Source organism: Mustela putorius, unplaced genomic scaffold (genome assembly GCF_011764305.1).
Source record: "Mustela putorius furo isolate JIRA1106 unplaced genomic scaffold, ASM1176430v1.1 tig00537293_pilon_pilon_pilon, whole genome shotgun sequence".
Taxonomy (NCBI): Eukaryota; Metazoa; Chordata; class Mammalia; order Carnivora; family Mustelidae; genus Mustela; species Mustela putorius.
Window position 1 is genome coordinate 1,363,957 of NW_025422431.1, and position 19,454 is coordinate 1,383,410.

General features: G+C 50.3%; 1 protein-coding gene across 5 annotated transcripts in view; it reads right to left on the reverse strand.

Moving 5' to 3' along the window:
* The window catches only part of PLB1 (phospholipase B1), a 142,131-nt gene that overhangs the window by 34,787 nt on the left and 87,890 nt on the right, over positions 1-19,454 (reverse strand). For all 5 annotated transcript variants that reach the window (XM_045073879.1, XM_013048404.2, XM_045073878.1 and 2 more), the window contains 15 exons: positions 18,819-18,870; positions 18,410-18,490; positions 15,528-15,593; positions 15,117-15,217; positions 13,015-13,096; positions 10,540-10,644; positions 10,327-10,422; positions 10,049-10,120; positions 9,009-9,047; positions 8,407-8,467; positions 7,487-7,545; positions 6,506-6,579; positions 2,438-2,481; positions 1,746-1,854; positions 213-264 (listed from right to left, as the gene is read on the reverse strand). In XM_045073879.1, the coding sequence (XP_044929814.1) occupies positions 213-264; positions 1,746-1,854; positions 2,438-2,481; positions 6,506-6,579; positions 7,487-7,545; positions 8,407-8,467; positions 9,009-9,047; positions 10,049-10,120; positions 10,327-10,422; positions 10,540-10,644; positions 13,015-13,096; positions 15,117-15,217; positions 15,528-15,593; positions 18,410-18,490; positions 18,819-18,870 (1,093 nt within the window). The remainder of the gene's footprint in view (positions 1-212; positions 265-1,745; positions 1,855-2,437; positions 2,482-6,505; positions 6,580-7,486; positions 7,546-8,406; positions 8,468-9,008; positions 9,048-10,048; positions 10,121-10,326; positions 10,423-10,539; positions 10,645-13,014; positions 13,097-15,116; positions 15,218-15,527; positions 15,594-18,409; positions 18,491-18,818; positions 18,871-19,454) is intronic.

Genomic DNA, 19,454 nt, shown 5'->3' on the forward strand with positions numbered 1-19,454 from the left:
CAAGATCATTGTGATCAGGGGCAGCCCATCCTCCCTACCCCCCCACCGCCATGGATGTAATGTCCTCCAGGGCCTCAGACACGGGCTGTCCTACCATGGCTTAAATGCCTCTAGAGTGCCACGGCTCACTGTTTTCATGGCGGACCATTCCATTTGGGGACTTCAGTGGGTTAGAAAATTAGTGTTTAAAAATAACTATAAATTCGACTCACATGGTCATCTCTCATCCTCTGGACCAGAGTCTGGACTTGGCTCGTAAGTTCCCTGGGAAGGAGAGGAAAGCAGTCCTATGGGGGAACTAGTGCCTGGGTTTTTCCTTCTACAGAGCCTGAACTAGAGGTTTCCATGGCATCATTCCCATTGCCTGGCCTGCCAGAGACCCTTAGGTTCAAAGACAAGGAGCCACTTGCCTGTTCTGGAAAGTTATTACAACAAATAATCCATTGACAAACCAATTATCGGTGCCAATTATCTGTTTGTCCTAAGCCACACAGCCTAGGGTACTGTCAACTCTATTTGTTACTCGTGGTCTCCTTTCTAGGACTCCACATGCAATGTGTCTTTTAGGGTTCCATGTTGGGAAACCATTTGTTTCCTTTGCAGGACTAGTCTAGGTGATGAAAATAGATCTATGAAGGTTTTAGCATTTTAGCATGCTTCCTCTTTTCCCCCTGGCTGCCAGGAAGCTGAGAGTCTGATAGTTAGGCAGAAGAACTGCAGAAATGCTCCTCCTCACCCGGTTGCTTCTTCCCCATCCCCCTGCCACCAGTGGCTGTGACTTTTCTCACTTATGTCCATGTTCCTTGTGTTATTTTTTTCAGTAAACTTAGCCAGATGCTTCTTTTAGAAAGAGGTGGGGGAGTAAGTATACGCTATATACATGCCTGGGTTTATAAATCATGGAAAGACTAGATCTTAAGCATCCCAAGCTCCCCAGTAGTTCTGGCCTGTGTTATGGGTCTGGGTGAGATGGATCCATGGCACAGTGATTTCCTGGGACCTTCCCCTGGGTCCATCTGTCTCCAGATGTTTTCATTGCCAAGAAGGGTCTTCCCAGGTTGGCAGGCAGTGCCCATCATCTAGAAAGGCGTGGGCCCGAGCTGAGGTGGGGGTACTGACAGTGTGTTGGGGGCCCAGATGGCCAGGCCAGGAGTAAGGAAACCCGGGCTGCGGGGGACACTAAGAGCAAGGTGAGGGGCCTCCCGAGACCACCTGGGGGGCTGAGCAGTCCTGCCTCTCAACTGCATTTCCTACTCACTCCAGAGGGGGCTAGGGACAAGCCATGGCGCATTGCCCCAGGAACCTCCAAGGCTGGAGATTCTGGCTTGCCCATTCATCTGTTGGCGCTCCCCGATCTTTTCGGGGAACTGCCACTTGTGACTCTTGGGAGGAGCAAATCTCTCTAGCACCATTATGTCATAATGAGAATCAGAACTTGGATGAGGTTAGTTGGTTAGTCGCATGAGTAGAAAGAACATGCCGCCCAAGGAGCGAGGTCAGGAGTTCAGCCTCTAGGGCCATGGCTCCTGTCCCAGTGGCAGCCTCTCTGGCCTCCCTGCTGCAGCCCTAGTCACAGAGGCAGCCAGGGAAGAGAGTGGCTGAAGACCTCCCAGATCATTGCTATACATGGAGAAATGTCCCTTTTGCACGGGGAGGTCAGGCTCACCATCTCAAAGGGGACCACATACCGCCCCCTCATCGCCACGCCCCCCCCCCCAACAGGCCCTCCTCCCCAAATGCCATACTCAGCCTTTGCTCCAGGAACAGCCTGATTAAGGAATGCATTTGTGTCATTGGCATTGCCCGTGCCCACTGCGTAGCCTGTGAGATTTCCGTTAAACTCCCGAAGGATGTCTGGAAGAGCAGGGGGTGAACAGGACATGGAGAATTTAAGAGGGAGGGGCAGGGTATCTTTTCTGCTCTAGGCTCCCTGGAGTGGGTTTTTTACCATCTTCATGCAGCTGGGATGGTTGGGGGGTGGTGTGTGCCTGGCAGGGACTGGGGCTCTCTGAGCGGAAATGACCTGATGACACGGTGGGCCAAGGCAGGAAGGTGTCTCAGCTTCCCTCCCCTCCCCTCCCCTCCCCTCCTCTCCCTTCTTCCCTCCCATCCCTTCACAGTGCAGGGCATATTCACAATCTCATTGGATGGTCTCTGCACCCCCTGGGCCATTGAAAGAACCTGAGGCTCAGAATGTTTGGAGACTCGCTCTAGGTCACTTGGCAAGTACAGAGAAGAGCCAGGACTTGAACCCAGGCCTCGGGGCTCCAAATAGAGTGTTTAGGACACCCTCTTCAGCTACCTGTCCCTCGGCCTCTGCACCCGCTCAACGGCAGTATGCAAAGACAACTTCCTCCTTTCTTAGCTGGGACATTCTTAGGAAGCCGGGGCTCAGGGGGAATTGGTGAACAGACTCAAGCCCCTGGTGGTTACTTACTCGGTAAGGTAGTCACGGTATCCAGAGAGTTGTTCCCTCCTGAACTGTAGGGAGTAAACACACCAGGGAGAAAGAGTGAATCAATACTTGGGCTTCTGTGAAAGAGCACCCCATCTTTCTTAGTGCCTGAACCATCGGCCCCTGTAAGATGTACCAGACCCATTGGTCTCTTTGTGTTGGAGAAACTCTTGAGAAAGTCTGCATTTCCCAAAGTGTTGATTCCCCACAACAAACAGGATTTGAAGGCAAAAAAAGAACTGTTTCTTTTTTCCACCAAATCAGGAAGGAAAGCACTTAGCTGAGCATGTACTATGTGCCTGCATGCCCTAGATTCTCTACGTTAGATACCTGACACTTCCCAAAAAACAAACTTCTGATACAGATGCAACTATTCCCATTTTACAGAAAAGGAAGTTGAGGTGCATAGAGATTAATGAACTTTTGAAAGGTAACTAAAAACCAGCTTGAGGTGCAAACTTTTGGAAAATGGATTAACTCTTCTCTGCCCAGTGGGGAGGCCAATTGCACTGGGAGTTTCACCAGAGGGTCTCTCACTGCCTTCCAATGCCTAATCTGATTTTATCTACTTGGATGTAGTTTCATGCTGTTCAATCTAACCTCAAGACCCATTCAAGATTACATTTCCTTTCATGCATTTAAATTGAATACATGTGGGAGGCCTGGAGAGAAGTACTTCTATTTGAACAAAGTCCAATGTTCAAATGTACTGTATTTATTGTTTTGTTTTTTCTCCCTGCACTTCCTTCCTCAATGCCAGCATATTATTCCAGGCCAGTGGATTTTGAGAACACCGTGTTTGCATCCAGCCCACCAGCATGGGCTTCCAAAGGACAGGCCATGAATCAAAGTCATGGCTCTTCTTCATTCAAGGAATAGCTAGGGATGAAGACAACTCTTTCAGATGAGGGTAGTCGAGTCTGGGGCTTGGCAGCCCCAGGTGATGGAGAGAAAGAAGCCAGGTGAGCTCTGCCATCACCTGACTCAGGTGCATCTTTCTCCCGTCTCCCATCTGATGTCGAACCTAACTTGGCCAGTGGTTGGACCTTTGTTCAAGCTTCTGATTCTACTCCAACTGTGCGTGAAGCTAACTGCTTCAGCTACTACCTGATCCTCCTTTCTTGCAACTAAAAGTGTTTACTCAGAACACTTTGTACTTGAAAAGGAATGAGAAATCCATATACCTCCTCCAGTCACTGTGTTCTCACTCTGCCTCCTTTTCTTCTTCACTAGACATATAAACATGAACATGGAGATAAACCTACATGCACACATCAAGTACTCCCTACTGTCATTTGTCTAAAAGTATCTTTGTTCTAAAACAAGTCCCACAGCTGATCAAGACTAGCAGGCTCTAGAAATCTCTGAGTGAACATTTCTAGGAGAAAGAGAATTACACAAATCAAGATGGACGAACAAAAATATCTAAGCCCTCATTTCGTTGAGAACTATGTGACACATGAAAGAAAAGAGACCCATACGAAACAGCTAGTTAGTGTGAGAGCCTTCTGATTAATGCAAATATTAAACCACGAGCTCAAAGGCTGGGTTTTGTTTATCTGTTGTCACCCACAGTGCATAGAGAATTACAGAGTAGACACTTAATGACATTTGTGGAAGGAGTTTCAGTGAGATTGAACACCAAATTAAGTTTTTAAAAAAGCTTTTTTTTTTTGTAAGCAAATTTTACTTTGGTCCTTTGATACCAAAAAAACAAACTTATTTTAACCAAAAAAAAAAAAAAGAAAAGAAAAAAAGAAAAAGCAGCAATACTCCAGAGATCTCTGGCCCTGGCACATAGTTAAGCTGGACAAAGCCGGCACTTGTCCCTGACATATGGTTCTCTCAGGTCAAGGGCTTTGGAAATAGTCACCGCAAAGCCTTGTCCTGCAGGTCCTGCCCACAGCAACACACCTCCCAAGAATTCTGGGTCATCTTCCCCTGTCTGACTCTATGAGGCCCCCTCTCTCCACTTAGTCTCCTACAGGAAGAGACTCAAATTACAGTCTTCATTTACTTGGAACCATGCATTGCCTACTGTTTCCAAACCAGAAGCTTTAATGGCTTCAGAAAATTGCTTTTCTTAGGTCAACCTACTACATGGACATTGTCCAGGGGATGCTGACAGGTTTTGTGAACAAAGAAAAGATGCTGGGATTAAGAGAAACATAGGATTAAACAGATACAATTTAAACACATTTCTTCATTGCAGGGCTTCTCAGAGCTTTTAATGATAATATACATACATGTGAGTTCTCCACAAGGCAGCTATGGTGGGTAATGTTCCCTCACCAGTGTAAATAACTTTGCCCTCTTGCGGAACGTGTTGGGGGCTGGTGTTCCATGGAATACTTTTTGGGAAACACCAGTCTATTCTACCCAAGTGTCAAACCCATATCTCAGGCGCTGACCAAGTTTCCATCATTAACACATGTGGACCATGGGGCAGGTATTTGAAACATTTAGAACAAGGGATTTTTAAAGTATAGCAGCCATGGGCTGGGCAAGGCTTTCGACTAGGACCAGAAGATTCAAACATCAGGCCATACCTGGCCTCCTTTACAGGGAGAAATAGAGCAACAGCAGAATGTTTTCATTGCTACAGAGAAACATTTAGCAGAAGATTGTCTGTTTGTATCTGAATGCCAGGAATCTGTCTGGTTGGACTGTGAGCCTCCCCACATCACCCCACCACGTGCGGTTCCCCACAGTATGACCTAAAGCCCCTGCCTTCTCGAGCCAAGACTGAGCGCATCTGCGCCCAGCTCAAGCCATTTCTGGATTGGATGTCATAAGCTCTGCTTGCTTTCTTCCCCTCTGGCTTTTCTTTTTCTCCCAGCCTCAGTAACATTTGGGGCACAGTGGTTAGGAGACGAGACTCTGTTCTGTTCTCTGCAGCCCACTGGAGGCCCTCTACCCAGCGGGGGGGCGGGGGGGGTTGGGGAAAAGTGGGGGCCCAGGGGAGCCAGGAGGCATTTACCAGAGCGGCTGATGTCCTCCTGCTCCCCATGCTCCTTTCTTCCTTCCTCCCATCCAGGCACACCTTCCTTTCTGGGGCTGTCCTCAGGGTTGGCCAGAGAACTGCCCTCATCTCAACTGTCCCCACCCTGTTCCCTCTCACTTTTCCAGAAGAAACTTTCCATCTGAATTCACTGGGCGGAAGACGGGAGGAGGCAAGCATGTGGAGTGGCTGTAAAACGTCTTAGCACTCTGCCCTCTCCTGGCTGGCCTTGTTTGGAATTCTGAGCTAATTGCCAAGGACTGTGAAATACACATAAACTCGAACTTCACTGGAAAAGAAAAAAACTGAAGAACATCCACCCACACCCAACCACTCACCTCACCCGCTCTGAGCTTTTTCTACCTCTGGTCTGGAATGCCCTTTCTCATCTGATGGCTCATCTATCAACTCCCACCTTCTCTAGGAGCTTTCTTTAGCGACCAGGATCTCACTTTCAAGCCGCTCATGCCCATGGAGCTCGAGCATTTGCGGATACTTCCCATCCACCCCCTCGCCCACCCGGCTCAGTGCCAGGTCTGGTGCAGGCACCCGGGAGGGCTCAAGGCTGGTGAGTCTGTCTTAGTCCTCTCCTTCTGAAGTGGTGTGTTGCATTTCAGAGTTTTCTGGACAGACGTGGACATATATGTGAAGGCAGAGACGTGAGCACAGAATGACATGAACAAATACATAGAGATAGCAAACAGACGGAGATCTCCACGTGTGCACAGACATGTAAACAGGCAGGTGAAGACTCAGAGGTTTGGAACTTTTCAGGTGCATTTCATGTTGAATTTGCTGACCCAGGAGTCTGACAAGAACCCTGGTTTTCTTCTTCTGTACAATTAAAGAAAAAAAAAGTTGTCAACAATAAAATATCCTCTCTATTCACCCTATGGTCACATTTTGCAGAAATACATCAATTTTCGTTCTGAAACTCCTTCCAGATCCAGTCCTGGCTCCTCAGTATTTACACATTTACAAGAGACAATCCCCTCACCCAATTTCTGGGGGTGAGCCTGGGGCGGGAGGGGGTGAAGGGTTAGCATTACCTATATGACAGTCCCCGATACTGCGTGGTCACATCAGAAAGGTCATTCGGTTTGGAGCCAATTCCATTGCCAGCCTTTTGAAAACACACCAAAGTCCATAGGAAAATGAATAAGTCAGAGGAAAGGGAAGCGGGCAGTTGCCAATGCATTTGTCATGCGGTGTGAGCAGACCCTGCGCTGGGAGCCCGAGAACAGGCTTGCATTCTCCCATGCTCCTTTCCAGTCATTTGCCCTGCCTGCCTCTCAGCTGCCTCCTAACTGACCCGAGGACATGACTTGCTGAGCTCTGGTCCCCACAGGATTGCTCTGATGACGAAATCGGATCATGGTGGCAAAAACAGCTTTGCAAACTCCGAAGTGCTTTGCATGTATGAGACATGGCCATATTACCACTGCAAGCCCTACGCTCCGAACTTCTCTTAGAAGCACGAAGGAGCCTATCTCTAGATTGGAATGGACCGCAGTGGGCAGGCTTCTCATAAACGTCACATTTTTCCTCTTTCCCTCTGGGACATTCTGTAAGGCAATCTTGTGGCCTCAGAAGTGCTGCCAGAAAGTGGTCATCTGGGAGGGCTGGAGCCCTGTTTCTTGGATATTCACAGCAGAGCTTAAGCCATGGTTGTGGAGTCTCCTGCTTTGCACGCAGGTGCACGGACAGAATATATGTGAGGGTTTGAGCTACTCCTCAAGTGTAATCCAGAGGGAAAGGAGCACCCACACAGGTGGGTTCAGAAGGTTATTTTGAGTTGAAATGACATCTTTTTTGCAGTTGTTAAAAAAAGCAATTGTGAGGTGTTCGCTCTTGAAAAAGATGTCCCCTTGCACACCTGATTGAGAAAGTGACTGCAAAATCAAACCATTGCCACCTTCTGGGATGGACAGGGCCAGGCTAGGGGCAGAAGTCAGGGGTGCAGGCTCTGGGCCTAACAGGTGCAGCTTCCCCCACCCCCCAACCCCCACCTGGGACCCAAGCACCCTTACGGTCAGGGAGTCCCCCAGTGCAGCCACGACTTGGATGTCTGCCGGTCTCAGGGCGTGCACTGGAAAGACAAGCGGACACACTTGAGTGCAGGGGAAGGAACCTGTAGTCAAGAGTCTAGGGCTTCTGACCTGAAGCAGGACCAGAGGCATGACCTGTGTGTTAGGGCCATGGAGACAGAGGTTATATGAAGGATTTCCTCAGAAAAGACCCAACAAACAAATCCTGGGCCTGTGGGAAGAGTGGTGCAGAGGCGGGGGGCGGGGTGGAGGGATGGTGGGGAGGAGAGAGTGGAATTTACACATGGTGGGGTGGGAGGCCAGCTGTGACCTTGAGGGCAGGGCCACCTGGGTGCTGGACCATGTGAGATGAGCTCTAGGGTCTGAGGCCCAGCCCCTTTACAGCTGCGTTCTAAGTTTCCGCCAAGAGTCTGAGAAAGACTCATGTCAGGCCTTGCCCTGTCCCAGATCGCTTTTGAAGCCTCCATGGAAATTTCTGGCCCTCTTGCAGGGAGCAGTGATCAGAGAGCCTGGGGCCCTAGGGCACCCCGCAGAGCTGACTTGCTCCTGGGACTTGCTGGGCAACCCCCCCCCCCCCGCCCTCCCAGCTCTTGGCCTCAGGGAGGTCACGCCACTAGGCTGGGCCATTAAGGGGGAGCTCCTGGAGGTCCCTGACTAACAGGCTGAATTGAGGGCAGCAAACAGTTCTTGGCCTGGTCACCTTGGGTCCTGTGGAGTAAAGACATCGTTGCACAGCAGAGGGGGGACAAAGCCTGTTCCAGGCAACCACCCAGACAGGAAGCAAGCAAGCCCCAGCCCTAAAGCTGCCATTGAGTTACACATGCCAAGTCTTGTCAGAGCACTCGTTGGCCTCCGAGTGCTTTGGGGGGGGGCTGGGTTCTGATGTGTCCTAAGGGGTTTACCTGAGGTGGGTGTCGAGGAAGAAGGGGCTCTGTGCCTGCAAGGCAGGTGGCTCCCGTGACCCTAAAGGCATAGAACAAATCATAGAATCTCAGGGTTGAAAGGGACCAGAGAGGTTGGCTGGGCATCAAACTCACTTGGAGAGCTTCACCAAACACACCTGGATTCCTGGGTCCCACCCTGGGGAGGGACCTGGAAAGGCACTTTGAGAAGGCTCCCTAGGTGATCTTAGGCTGGGATCCGATAACCTAGTTCAGATCGCCCACCATCCAGTGCAAGAATCAGAGCCCTGACACAATCTTATCCTACCCTAGCCATCTCTGATTCTACAGCCTTACAAGGATAAAACTCTCATCACCTAAGTCTCTGAAGCGGTCCGACTGGCTGGTCCCACCTGGGCTGTTAACCAGTGTGGCTTCTCCTGCCCACCGCCTGGTCTGAAGGTGTAGGTCAGTAGACCTCACAGAAGGGCATGAATCTCCCTTGGCTGCCCACCAGGACCCTTACCCGCATTGCCTCCCCCGCCACCTTGTGGGGCCAGTCCCAGCTTGGGGACTGCCCACCCTGCTGGCTGGAGAGCCACAAGGAGGAAACAAGCTCGTACCTGCGCTCTGTTCTTGTAGGTGCTCAGAAACGGCCAGACCTGTGAGAAGAGGGCCATGAGCAGCTCTAGCATGTTCGCTGGCTTCCTGCATGACACTTCCAGCCTCCCCTGCCCAGGTTCCCAAGCCCCTCCCCGTGAGGCTGACCGCTGGGGGCTCCCTCCCAGGATGCACTGGGCCTTCTCTGCAACCTGAACTCTTAGGAACAGCTAGCATAAAGCCTGCAGTGGCTCCCAGGTGAGCAGGTTTGCTCTCCGCTCCCCTCTCAGCTGGCTGGGGTGGCGGCATCCCCTCTCTTTCCCGCCCCTGCCCCTCCCACCCCAGCCAGTGCCTCAGTAGGTAAGCGCATGTTGCCTACTCCCCAGACCCCTTGCCACCCCAGGCCACTCCCACCCTGGCCAGGCAAGAAAGTCAGGTGCTTTGAGGTCCTGCTCCATGTAAGCCCTGGCTCAGAGGTTCCCAGTCTAGGCCTGGGACCCCTCTGGGAATATGAAGGACATTGTAGAGGGGAGGGAACAGCTCCAGAGGTCCAAGTATCCCTCTGGCCATTTGTGAGTGAGCATGGTGGGGGGATGGGTCTGCTTTGCCTTCCCAGGTAAAGTCTGCTTTTCTAGCTCAAGCTTTCATTTGACCAGCCCCTCCCCCGTCGCCCTAGCAGATACTCCAGGTCTCAGTTTCTCGATCTTTCTATCCAGCCACAGAGACAGTAGCTACATGGAGACAGGGTATCCTTTCTGCCCCATCCTGGTCTTGATGTTCTCCACTGCCCCCTGGTCGCCAAAATGAGAGCTGGAAGGTGCTATCATGTTCCCCTTTCTGGGTGTGTGCAGGCTCCCTGGGACATGGAGAGACAAAGGGACACTAGGCAACCCCGGCCACAGGTGGCTGTCGTCCCTTTACGGTCCAGCCAGATGGGCCTGGAGTCTGGGGTGGGAGTGAGAACTAGGGATGAAAGGAGCTGAGAAACCTGAGAGATGCTATAATCCTGTAAAAGATCCTCAGATAAACAGACCCGTTGACAAGGACGAGGTTCACATGCTACCTGGTTCGGGCAGGTGATATTGATCTTGTATTCAAAGTTGTGCTGTGTTGTCTTCTGGCCAACAGGTTCCAGCTAAAGCAAGAAGTGGAAAGAGGTGGCAAGAAGGGAGAGGTCAGGCTGCAGGTCAGGGCTGGGGAAGGAAGGGACGGACACAGGCACTGTCATTGCTATGGGGAAGGGGATCATACAGCCTGATGGGCCTCTGAACTCCTTCAAAAGCTGGCCAGGGTCTTTCTCCTACAGAGAGAGGATAGGTTTTCCTACCTCGGTCGTCTTACCATGCTGTTCCAGAGGGCGCTGGCCGCGTGCGCGTGAGCTTTGCTGCTGAAGTGGAAACAGTCAGGAGCAAAGAAAGAGCTGTCCGGCAACCCGTCCTGGTCCCAGGGCGTAAAGGAGGGTCCGTGTTGGAGGATGTCAGGGACACAAATGACACTCAGAACGGACTGGGCTCTGCGGGGCTCCCCTACACCCACCAGGCTTGCTTTCCTTACCGGCGTCTTTGGCATGTCCACTTTCTCGAAGAACGGCTGCACGACCACCGTGAAATCCTCTCTTGTGTCGTACCGACCGCTCTCAACCAGCTGGTGAGTCCCCTCCTGCAGGAGGCAAAGGGGGCAGGGGTCAGGGGGGTCTCCCCACCTCCGCTCGGGCTGTGTGCCACCTCTTTCGCTGTTATAGAATTGAACAGAGACCGCCCCTGGAGTGAAATCAATCTGTAACAAAATCTCAACTGATCAGGAACCAGTTAGTTACTTTTTTAGATCAGACTTCTGCCTCAACCCCAACCTCCGCTCGCAGCGGCGTGTATCTGACCTAGGCTGTGGGGGAAATAAAGGAAAGGCAAGGAAAAACCCAAGACCATCAGCTTGATCTCCTCTGGAAGCTTCTGATTAAAGACTGGGACAGGGGGTGGGGGAGGGCATGAATTCAATGTAATGACTTTTGGGGGATAATCATTTCATTTAATTTATTTCTGTCCTACATTTGTTCAGAAACTCAAAGGTGAATCAGCAATGATATTTAATGCCCATTTATATCATCTGTGCATGGTGTGTGTTTAGGGGGGTCAGGCATGCTCCCGTGCATACACCCTTCTCTGAGACCCTCAGGTCTCTCCAGGAAGGTAACAGAGCTGTTACTCTCATAGCATCCCCTTGGGCTCGGTTCTAGGAGGACAGGTTAGCCCAGTTCTGGCTCCAGGTTCTGCCAGCTTCTGCCATTTTCACTGTTTACAGGATTTCTACCATTTGGGGCCAGGACTCTGGCTGGAACAGGCAGTCAGGAACATCAGTGGGGTCATTACCGAAGGCGCCACATGTACTTTTCCCCGGGGGAATGCTTCCCCTCTCTGGACCTCTCTTTCCTCATCTGTAAGTGGAGGATGTGTGGCCAGGCCTGGACCCTCCCTTAGATCCCTTCCAGTGCTACTGGTTGCTCTGTGAAGAGCCACAATGGCCCACAGTGGAACCAGGCCCCTCTTGGGAAATGAAAGAAATAGTGTCTAGAATGCCTGGCACATGGTGGTCATGAATAGTAATGATCATCTCCATGGAGAGAGATGGGAGTCATAGCTTTTGCAGAAAGAAGGGAGAGGAGTCCGCCAGTGTGTGTGATGGCCTCCTGCGGCTGACCATGAACTTCTCCTGGATCTCAGTGGTAACCAACATTAGACCTGGGAACGGCATCTGAACCCACTTCCTATGTTTGGAAAAACTCCACCTATATGAAGAGCAGCCCGCCTCCCACTGTACAAAATGAGGAAGACAAATGCGGGCTCTCCCAGTGACCCCCACACCCGGGCTTAGGCACACGCCAGGGGCCCTCCAAAGCTAGTGCCAGAAAGAGGGACAGCACAGAATCCATTCTGCTAAGGGTGGCAACTGCGGCCGATTCCTAGAAGCAGCAGTGACATTGGTGTCCACAGTGTCTCCACTGAACGAGTTCCTTGGTCTGATTTTGATCCTTATGATTTGGTCCCTAGAATTTCATGATGCCATGATTTCTGGTACCTCCACCTCTGATCATAGCTTTTTAACTCTTCCAGACGGTCTACTTAAATAATCCAACTGCTTAAATTAACCCACATCACATACATTTTTGTTGCTTGCCTCCAAGAACCTGTTCTACTTGGAACAAACAGGTTTGCTCTCATGGCTGTAACCTTGGCTGCCTTCCTTCTCCTAGTACATGCCATGGACTTCTGCCTTCCCGCAGCAGAAGGAAGTACCGCTGGGGAGTCACCCAGAGGGTGATAGATGGAGGCTCGTTCCCTCAAGCCCTGATACCCCTGATGGGAAGTGGTTCTGTTCCAAGGAGTCCATGAGTTTTAAGGATGAATCCATCCTGGTAACTGTTTGCAGCCTACTCTAGAAGAACCGGAAGGCTACCATTGCCCTCTTGAGTGACTGGATGATTATTTTGGGGGAAACTGAAGGTCGTCAAGGGAGCCAGCTGCTCTGGCCAAAGACTGGACGGAAAAAGGCCCCAAATGAATAATGCACAGGATGTCTGGAGATCATTGGCTGACTCTCTTTCTCCCTGTGCTCCCCCAGAGTACCTGCTTCCCTGGGAGAGGACAGCAAAGGACATGCAAGTCATCTCAGTGAATCCTCTAGCCTCTCTTAGGTGGAAAAGGCTTCCCAGCTAGGAGTCAGAAACTCACACACACTCTCCAAATGGAAATAGTGTGTGTGTGTGTGTGTGTGTGTGGTGTGTAAGGCTAGGAACGGAGATTTCGTGAAGTGTGTTGAGTGACTCGGCTCTACAAGCTTGGTGCAAATAAACCAAATCACAGTCCCTATGGTCTTTCAAGATGTCTTCAAATCTGCAAACGGCTCACTGGTCACCTCACACCCTCACACTGGACAGCAGGGATCACGATAAGGTAAGCATGACCTCATTTCTCACCGGAGCAAGGAGACCACACAGCATTTCTGGTGCGGTCTCAGAACCCGTTCTCAGCTTACCTGGTATTGCTTATTCACTTCGATGAGGGCGGCAAGTTCTGTTGAGTTATCCTCAAACTTCAGGACACAGGGGCACAGGTTCCTGTGGACCGAACCAAGAGATGCCTCACCTCACCAAGATCACTGTCCAAATGCATGACATTGACTTGACTTGAGATTCACAATCTATTTGACCTAGAGGTGTTGGAAGTCAGTACTAATGGAAGCCCCGCCAGATGAAGCTGGAGGAAGTTCCCCAGAGCTGCATTTTCTCATGAAAATGAGCCAGTTACTTCTGACCTCTGCAGGAACGACTTCCGGAGCTCGTTACCTTATGACTGTGTGAGGACAGACCAGGCAACAGAGGAAAAGCACACCTACTTTTAAATAATAACAGGGGCAGCAACGCTCAGAATAAGGGCTCACACGTCCTGATGCTCACCGTGCCAAGAGTTTTATGGGTATTAATCCATTTGGTTTTCCTCTCAGTGAATCAAGAAGTTGTATTATCATCCCCATTTTATAGAGGAGAAAACTGAGGCTCCATGTGGTTAAGTACGTGCTCAAGGTCACATGGAGACTACGTGTGGGAGCCAGGACTTGAACTCTAGTCTGTCTGGTCTGAACCTGAGCTCTTAATCCCTCGTTAAACTGCTTCTGTCCAGTCTATCCCTCTGCTCTGGTTGGCCACCTTGCCCATCTGGGCTTTTGGTCTGGGGATGGGGGGGGGGGGAGTGCACAGGGCGAGGCGATCAGAGTGTGCATGGCTCAGAAGAGACCTGTGCCTCCAAGGAAAGGACCACCACGGAGACAGAGCAGTGGAGAGGCGGCAGGACAAGGTGACCCCGAATCTGCCTAACCTGGCAGTGAATGACTTGGCCATTACAGGGCTGAGAAGGGACTTGGCAGATGCCTTCTTCTGAACTGTTAGCTTTAATTGTCTGAAAACCCTGCAGTGATGGGCAGCAAGAGACTTTTGGATAAGCTGTGCTGAGACGAATCCACTAAACCCCTGGGTGGCCCAGTGACTGGAGAAAGTGGGAGCCAGGGGATGAGTCAGCTGCTGACAATACAGCACGCCTGACACCGGCTGCCTTCATAGGCACGGGTCATGCGGCAGCCGTCCTCCGGCTCACGGGGTCCTCAGGCCTTCCCCGGCTGGGGGGGAGACCTGTGAGGTCTGGGCCCCCAGCTGAGGTCTGGCACGCATCTTCAGGGGAGTAGCCAAGGTGCCGCTTCATTTGCAAAAGCAAATCTGGCCCTTGTGAATTATTCATTCACTCCCTCAGCAAACAGGCGCTCTGCTGTGTGAGCCGTGACTCATGTGGGGGGGGGGGTGCAGGGCTGTGGGGAGAGGCACATGAATCATCACCACGTGCTGTGCTCGGGGCTGTCGTGGGTGCCTGTCAAGGGCTACAGGGCTGCGGAGGACACTGGGGTGGGGCACAGCCCGGGACCTGGGCTCAGGGTCCAGGAGAGGCCATGCAGGAAGGAATGCTGGCAGAAATGACCATGCTCAGGTTAGAAGGATGTCTTAATCCAGAAGGTCAAGGAGAGGTATCATGTCAGAGAGGGAGCTGCCTTTGGCTCTGGAGATGGGGGAAGAAAAAGGCCTTTCCAGCACCTTCCCAGGGCCAGGGCTCTCTGTGCTCAGAAAAGAGTGTTCCCTGATTCTAATGTGATACCCTCTCCTCCAGCAAGTGGCCATAGCCCCACAGTTGTGATTGCCCAGCCTAGGACACCCTCACCAGGGAGAGGTTCTCTCTGTCCTGGAAATGGGGCTCGATGAGGGGATGTTCTGCTTACACTGACTGGTGACCTGTGACCCGGCCCACACAGGCCCACTCCATTCCTCACGCTTTACTCTTCTCTCCCAGGAGAACTGAAGGGTGTCTTGAGCTCCCAGGACAGCCAGGAGGATGGTCGGGTGCTGACACAGATCCCGAGTTTAGCTGAGGTCTACACTGGGCTCACAAAAACCCATGAGGCTTCATCAGGTTAGAAAATGGGGTGGGCTTAGCCCTCCTCACACACCTGCCCTTGGACTTTCTAATGAATCAGAGTTGCTTTCTGCTGAGGATCCCCTGGTGCTTTAGGGAATGGGGGAGAAGCTTCCTTCTCACCTGAGGATAACCCTTGGGCAGTTGACCTTCATCTCCTGGTACAGCTCCCTCAGATTGATGATCTCCAGAACCTTCACCAGGTTCACAAATGCACGAGGAACCTGAGCAAAGGCAAGGCCAGTCCCCAGGAGAGTAGAGGCTGACGGCTCCAGTCCCTCATCTAGGTCTGGGCCAGCATCTCCTGCTGGATACCTCCCATGCCCCACCCACCTCCTTCATCCCTCCCCATCTCCCTCCCCCCTGCTTTTGACACCTATGTGTTCAGGCTTCTGGAATCAGGACAGTGGCACTGTCAGTGCTGGCTTCCAGGGAAAGGCGAGCAGGAAGTCAGAGCCCTTCCAGGCCATGTCTGAGGCCCAAGAAAGACCGTTGGTTGAGCTGCTCAGAGGCCACACAGTCCAACCTACACACCTCAGCATGGAGGATGTCCAGAGCTTTCCCGATGTTGTCCGTGAAGTTCTGAGGAGAATAGCGGGCCTGCGGGAAAAGGGGAGGTCTAACACCATCCACCACCTAATTTCTCTGTGGACCAGGCTCATTCATGTCTTGGGTCCCCTTCTTCTTGTATGTTAGCCAGAATGGGTGACATTGAAACATAAGGTTGGTCTAGGGGGCCCCCAGCCTTCAGACCAAACCCACCATCCTTAGGCTGGTCATGGCTGTGACCTCCCCAGAAACCTTGTTTTTTGCATAAAGTTATGGAAAGCTTTGGATCCACTTTGCATTAATTAGATGCAGGGACTTAGCTAAAGCATCTTACATCTCTGAGCCCCTCTAGAATAGGTGTTGGAGCACGGGACTTCTCAGATCTCCTGCGGTTTGAATGTTCTCTGGTCCCATGGCCCGAGCTCTTCTGCCTTCATGCCTCAAAGTGCCTGGGGACCTGCTGCCCCATCAGATCACTTAAAGACATGATCATAGGGGAAGGGGGTCCTGTGAATCCCCTCCCCCAAGAATAAACACATTTTATGTTATTTCTTCTAACCTCCATACTTGGTGATTTTTAATTTTTTTTTTAAGTGGAACCCTTTCTGTGGCTAAAATCTAACCAAGACCTTTTCCATCAAATGACTCAAAAGTGGAGCAGAGGCCACAGTCCAACTTCCTTACCTGCTTCACTGAGAGCAGTATGCCCACAGCGAGCCCATCACATCCCAGAAAAACCCTGGTGACTTTGAGGTTGTGACGGGTCTGGGGACCAGGGTTGCCCCTTGGGACAGAAGCTCCCCAGGCTCAGTAGGACTCCCCACTTCCCAATTTTGCTCTACTGAGTGTCATTTTCCAGCCCTAGTTGGAAGGTCTCCTGCTCCATTTACTCCCCTGACTCCCTCACCATCCTACAAAACACAAATTCCCATGGAAATTCTGACTTTGGGGCCACCATGTTGTCTTTTCTGTGTTATGGTGCATTTTCTCTACCTCCCTCCCAGACTGTGAGTTCCTTGAGGACAGAGCTGCAAGGCTCAGCACCTAGTACGGTGCCTGGCCTATAATACATGCCCAGGAAATGATACCAGACATTAAAGACATTCTGTTTATCAGAAAACACTATAAACAAAATTAAATGGAAATTGACAAACAGGCAGCATATTTAATAAAGGGTTAGTATACTTAATATGAGGGGTTTTTAGAGATCTGTAAGAGAACCATAAATACCTAAACAGAAAGTAGCAGTGGCCTTCATATAGAATTTATCAGGAGGAATTCAAATGAGTATGAAACAAGGGACATAAAGGCTTCTTCCTCCCTACTCATCAAATAAATGCAAAATTTGAAGATACGATTTTTTCATTTATTAGATTAGCAGCTATTAAAACAAATAACATACATTGACAGATGGAACGTGAGGAAGGAGGCATAATTGATGCCAACATTCTGGAAGCAGTTTGGCTATCTGTATCCAAGGCACTGAAAATGTGCAGCGTCCCCCCAGAGTGAGATAGAGAGAGAGATATGTGCTAAGTTAATATGGCAACATGGTAACAACTGTAAAAGCTAGGCGGTGGGTAGATGGGCACTTACTACATAATTCTCTGCATTTCTCAATATGTTTGGAAATTTCTTGATAAAACAGTAGGGGAAATGTACATACCTTCTTGTCTAAAAGTCTTACTACTCAGGGCATGTATCAGGAAACTATTAGGGGTGCCCATCGAGTTGGATGTTTCTCCTGGTGTTATTTATAACAGGCATAATTAGAAACAATATAAGCTAAATACACAGTAAATGGTGACAGTTAAGTAAAGTATGGCCAATACGGGTTATTGACTAGTTATATGGTCATTAAGAATTATTTTATGGAAGACTACTGACATAGGATCATCTTCCCAATGGATCACTACTGAAAAAAAAAAAAAGGAGATCACCAAACAATATCTCCAGAAGGAAGCTATTTTTAGCAAATAATAAAGTAACTTCTCCCTTTTCAGAGAAAAATGCCAGAGAGACATTTAGCAAAATGTTAGCGATGGCATTTCTGGGAGTTGTAATTACAGAAAATAAGTTTTTTCTTTGTGCTTTGATGAGATTCCAGTGTGCATTGCTTATAAAATTTAAAAAAAAATTTAAAACCTATTATTTTTAAAGTCAGCTGAATTGCATGTAGAAGAGGTACAGGCACACCTAGCATAGGCAGAAAAGGTGGAGGTTACAAGAAGGCCAATTTGGGCTTGACACAAACACTACCAAAAAATTGGTACTTGCTTATAGTACTAATGAAAGCAAGTTAAAAAGCTGCCCATCTCTGGGAATATTCAACAGCTAGGTTCTCTGGAAGGCATTCCTGCGGCAGGCGGGAGAGCAGTCAACAGGATTTGTGGGGTTTGTCCAGCTCAGAGATTCTGGGGTTCCAGGAAGAAGCACCACACCCACAGGGCACCAGCCTGGCTCTTGGGGTTCCCATCAGCTTGGAATGACTTGCTCTGAACCATGCCTAAATGTTTGCATTAGGAAATCATTTTTTTTTTTCCCATTCAAAACAGAGATGGTAAGGCAGTTCGATGCTGGAAAAAGGAACTGACTTTAATGATCTATACGAAGATATGTCTGATTTTTCTAGATCCTTGGAACATTACCTTGGTTTCTAGAATGATATGATCAGGTTATAAAACCTAATCAAGATAAGTTTCATAACCAGTTCTATCGAGTCTTTGCCTAGAGGTGAATGCACTCTTGGTCTCAGGGTTAATTCCAGGTTATAAGCCCCAAGTGCCAGGCCTACAGCACTTGCGCTAGCCACCTGGTGTGGAAATCCCTCCCTGCGGGAGTCTTGAGTTAAGGGCCTAGAGGCTCACCGGGTCGTTGCAGAAATCACAGAGATCATTGCCTCCTATGAACACGGTTATTATCTTCCAATCCTCCTGAAAATTTATCTTCTGAAATGAACAGGAAACAAACAAGTAAGTGCCTTGCTCCAGAGCTGAGTCAAGAAGACAGAGTAGCAAACCCTGGCAGGGATGGGTCCTCACCTCCCGGAGGGTTTAATGGACATCACTATTTTCTATTCTGTGGTTTTGGGGTCCTGAGGTCATAGGTCACCAGTGGGAGGAGCTAGATCACTTGTGGTTTTTAAAGGTAGGTTCTCTGCACTTCCATGTGGTCCCTGACCCCGACTCTCTCTGTCTCCATGGATTTCTCCGGCTTACTCCCTCTTCCGGGGAATGCTAGCTCAAGCGGGCCTAGGAGACTGGGACTGTGAATTACCGTGTTGTTCTTCATCAGGTCCACCAGCCTCCTGGCCTGAACAGGTAAATCCCTATGGACACAGACGGACAGAAGTCAGGTAATGTGCAGAGACCATGAAGCTGGGGCAGGGAGTGTAGCAATCAAACAGGCAGCAGGAGAGTTGGGGACTGAAGGCCACCCTCCCATTCCAGAGCACCTTTTCCATCCAGCCTCCCCTGGAGGTGGAGGGTGGGAGAGGGGGGCATTATGACCTTGCTTCGGGACAGGCAAGGCACTCAACATGTGAGCGGGGGACTTAGCGGCATGTTTCTTTTCCAGGCCAGGCTCACTCAGGGCAGACAGAAGGCTGCATGTGCATTCATGTCACGCATGGCTTGGTATGAGCCTGCCTATGTGGGTGCCGTGAGCTTTGCCTGCAGGGCACCCGCACCATCAAGGTCAAGTCAGACATACCCAGGTTTGACATTTAGTCACCTCCTGCTAACTGCGGGAATGTAACCTAAGTGTACCGTCCCCAAAGACTGCAAAACATGGAGATAAAACCCTGTATCTTCAAGGATCCTGAGGAGCAGCACTTGAGACAAGCAAAGCAGCCTCATGGACTAAGACCCCCCCCCCCTTTTAGAGCCAGGCTGGGCCCAGCCCCGACCAGCC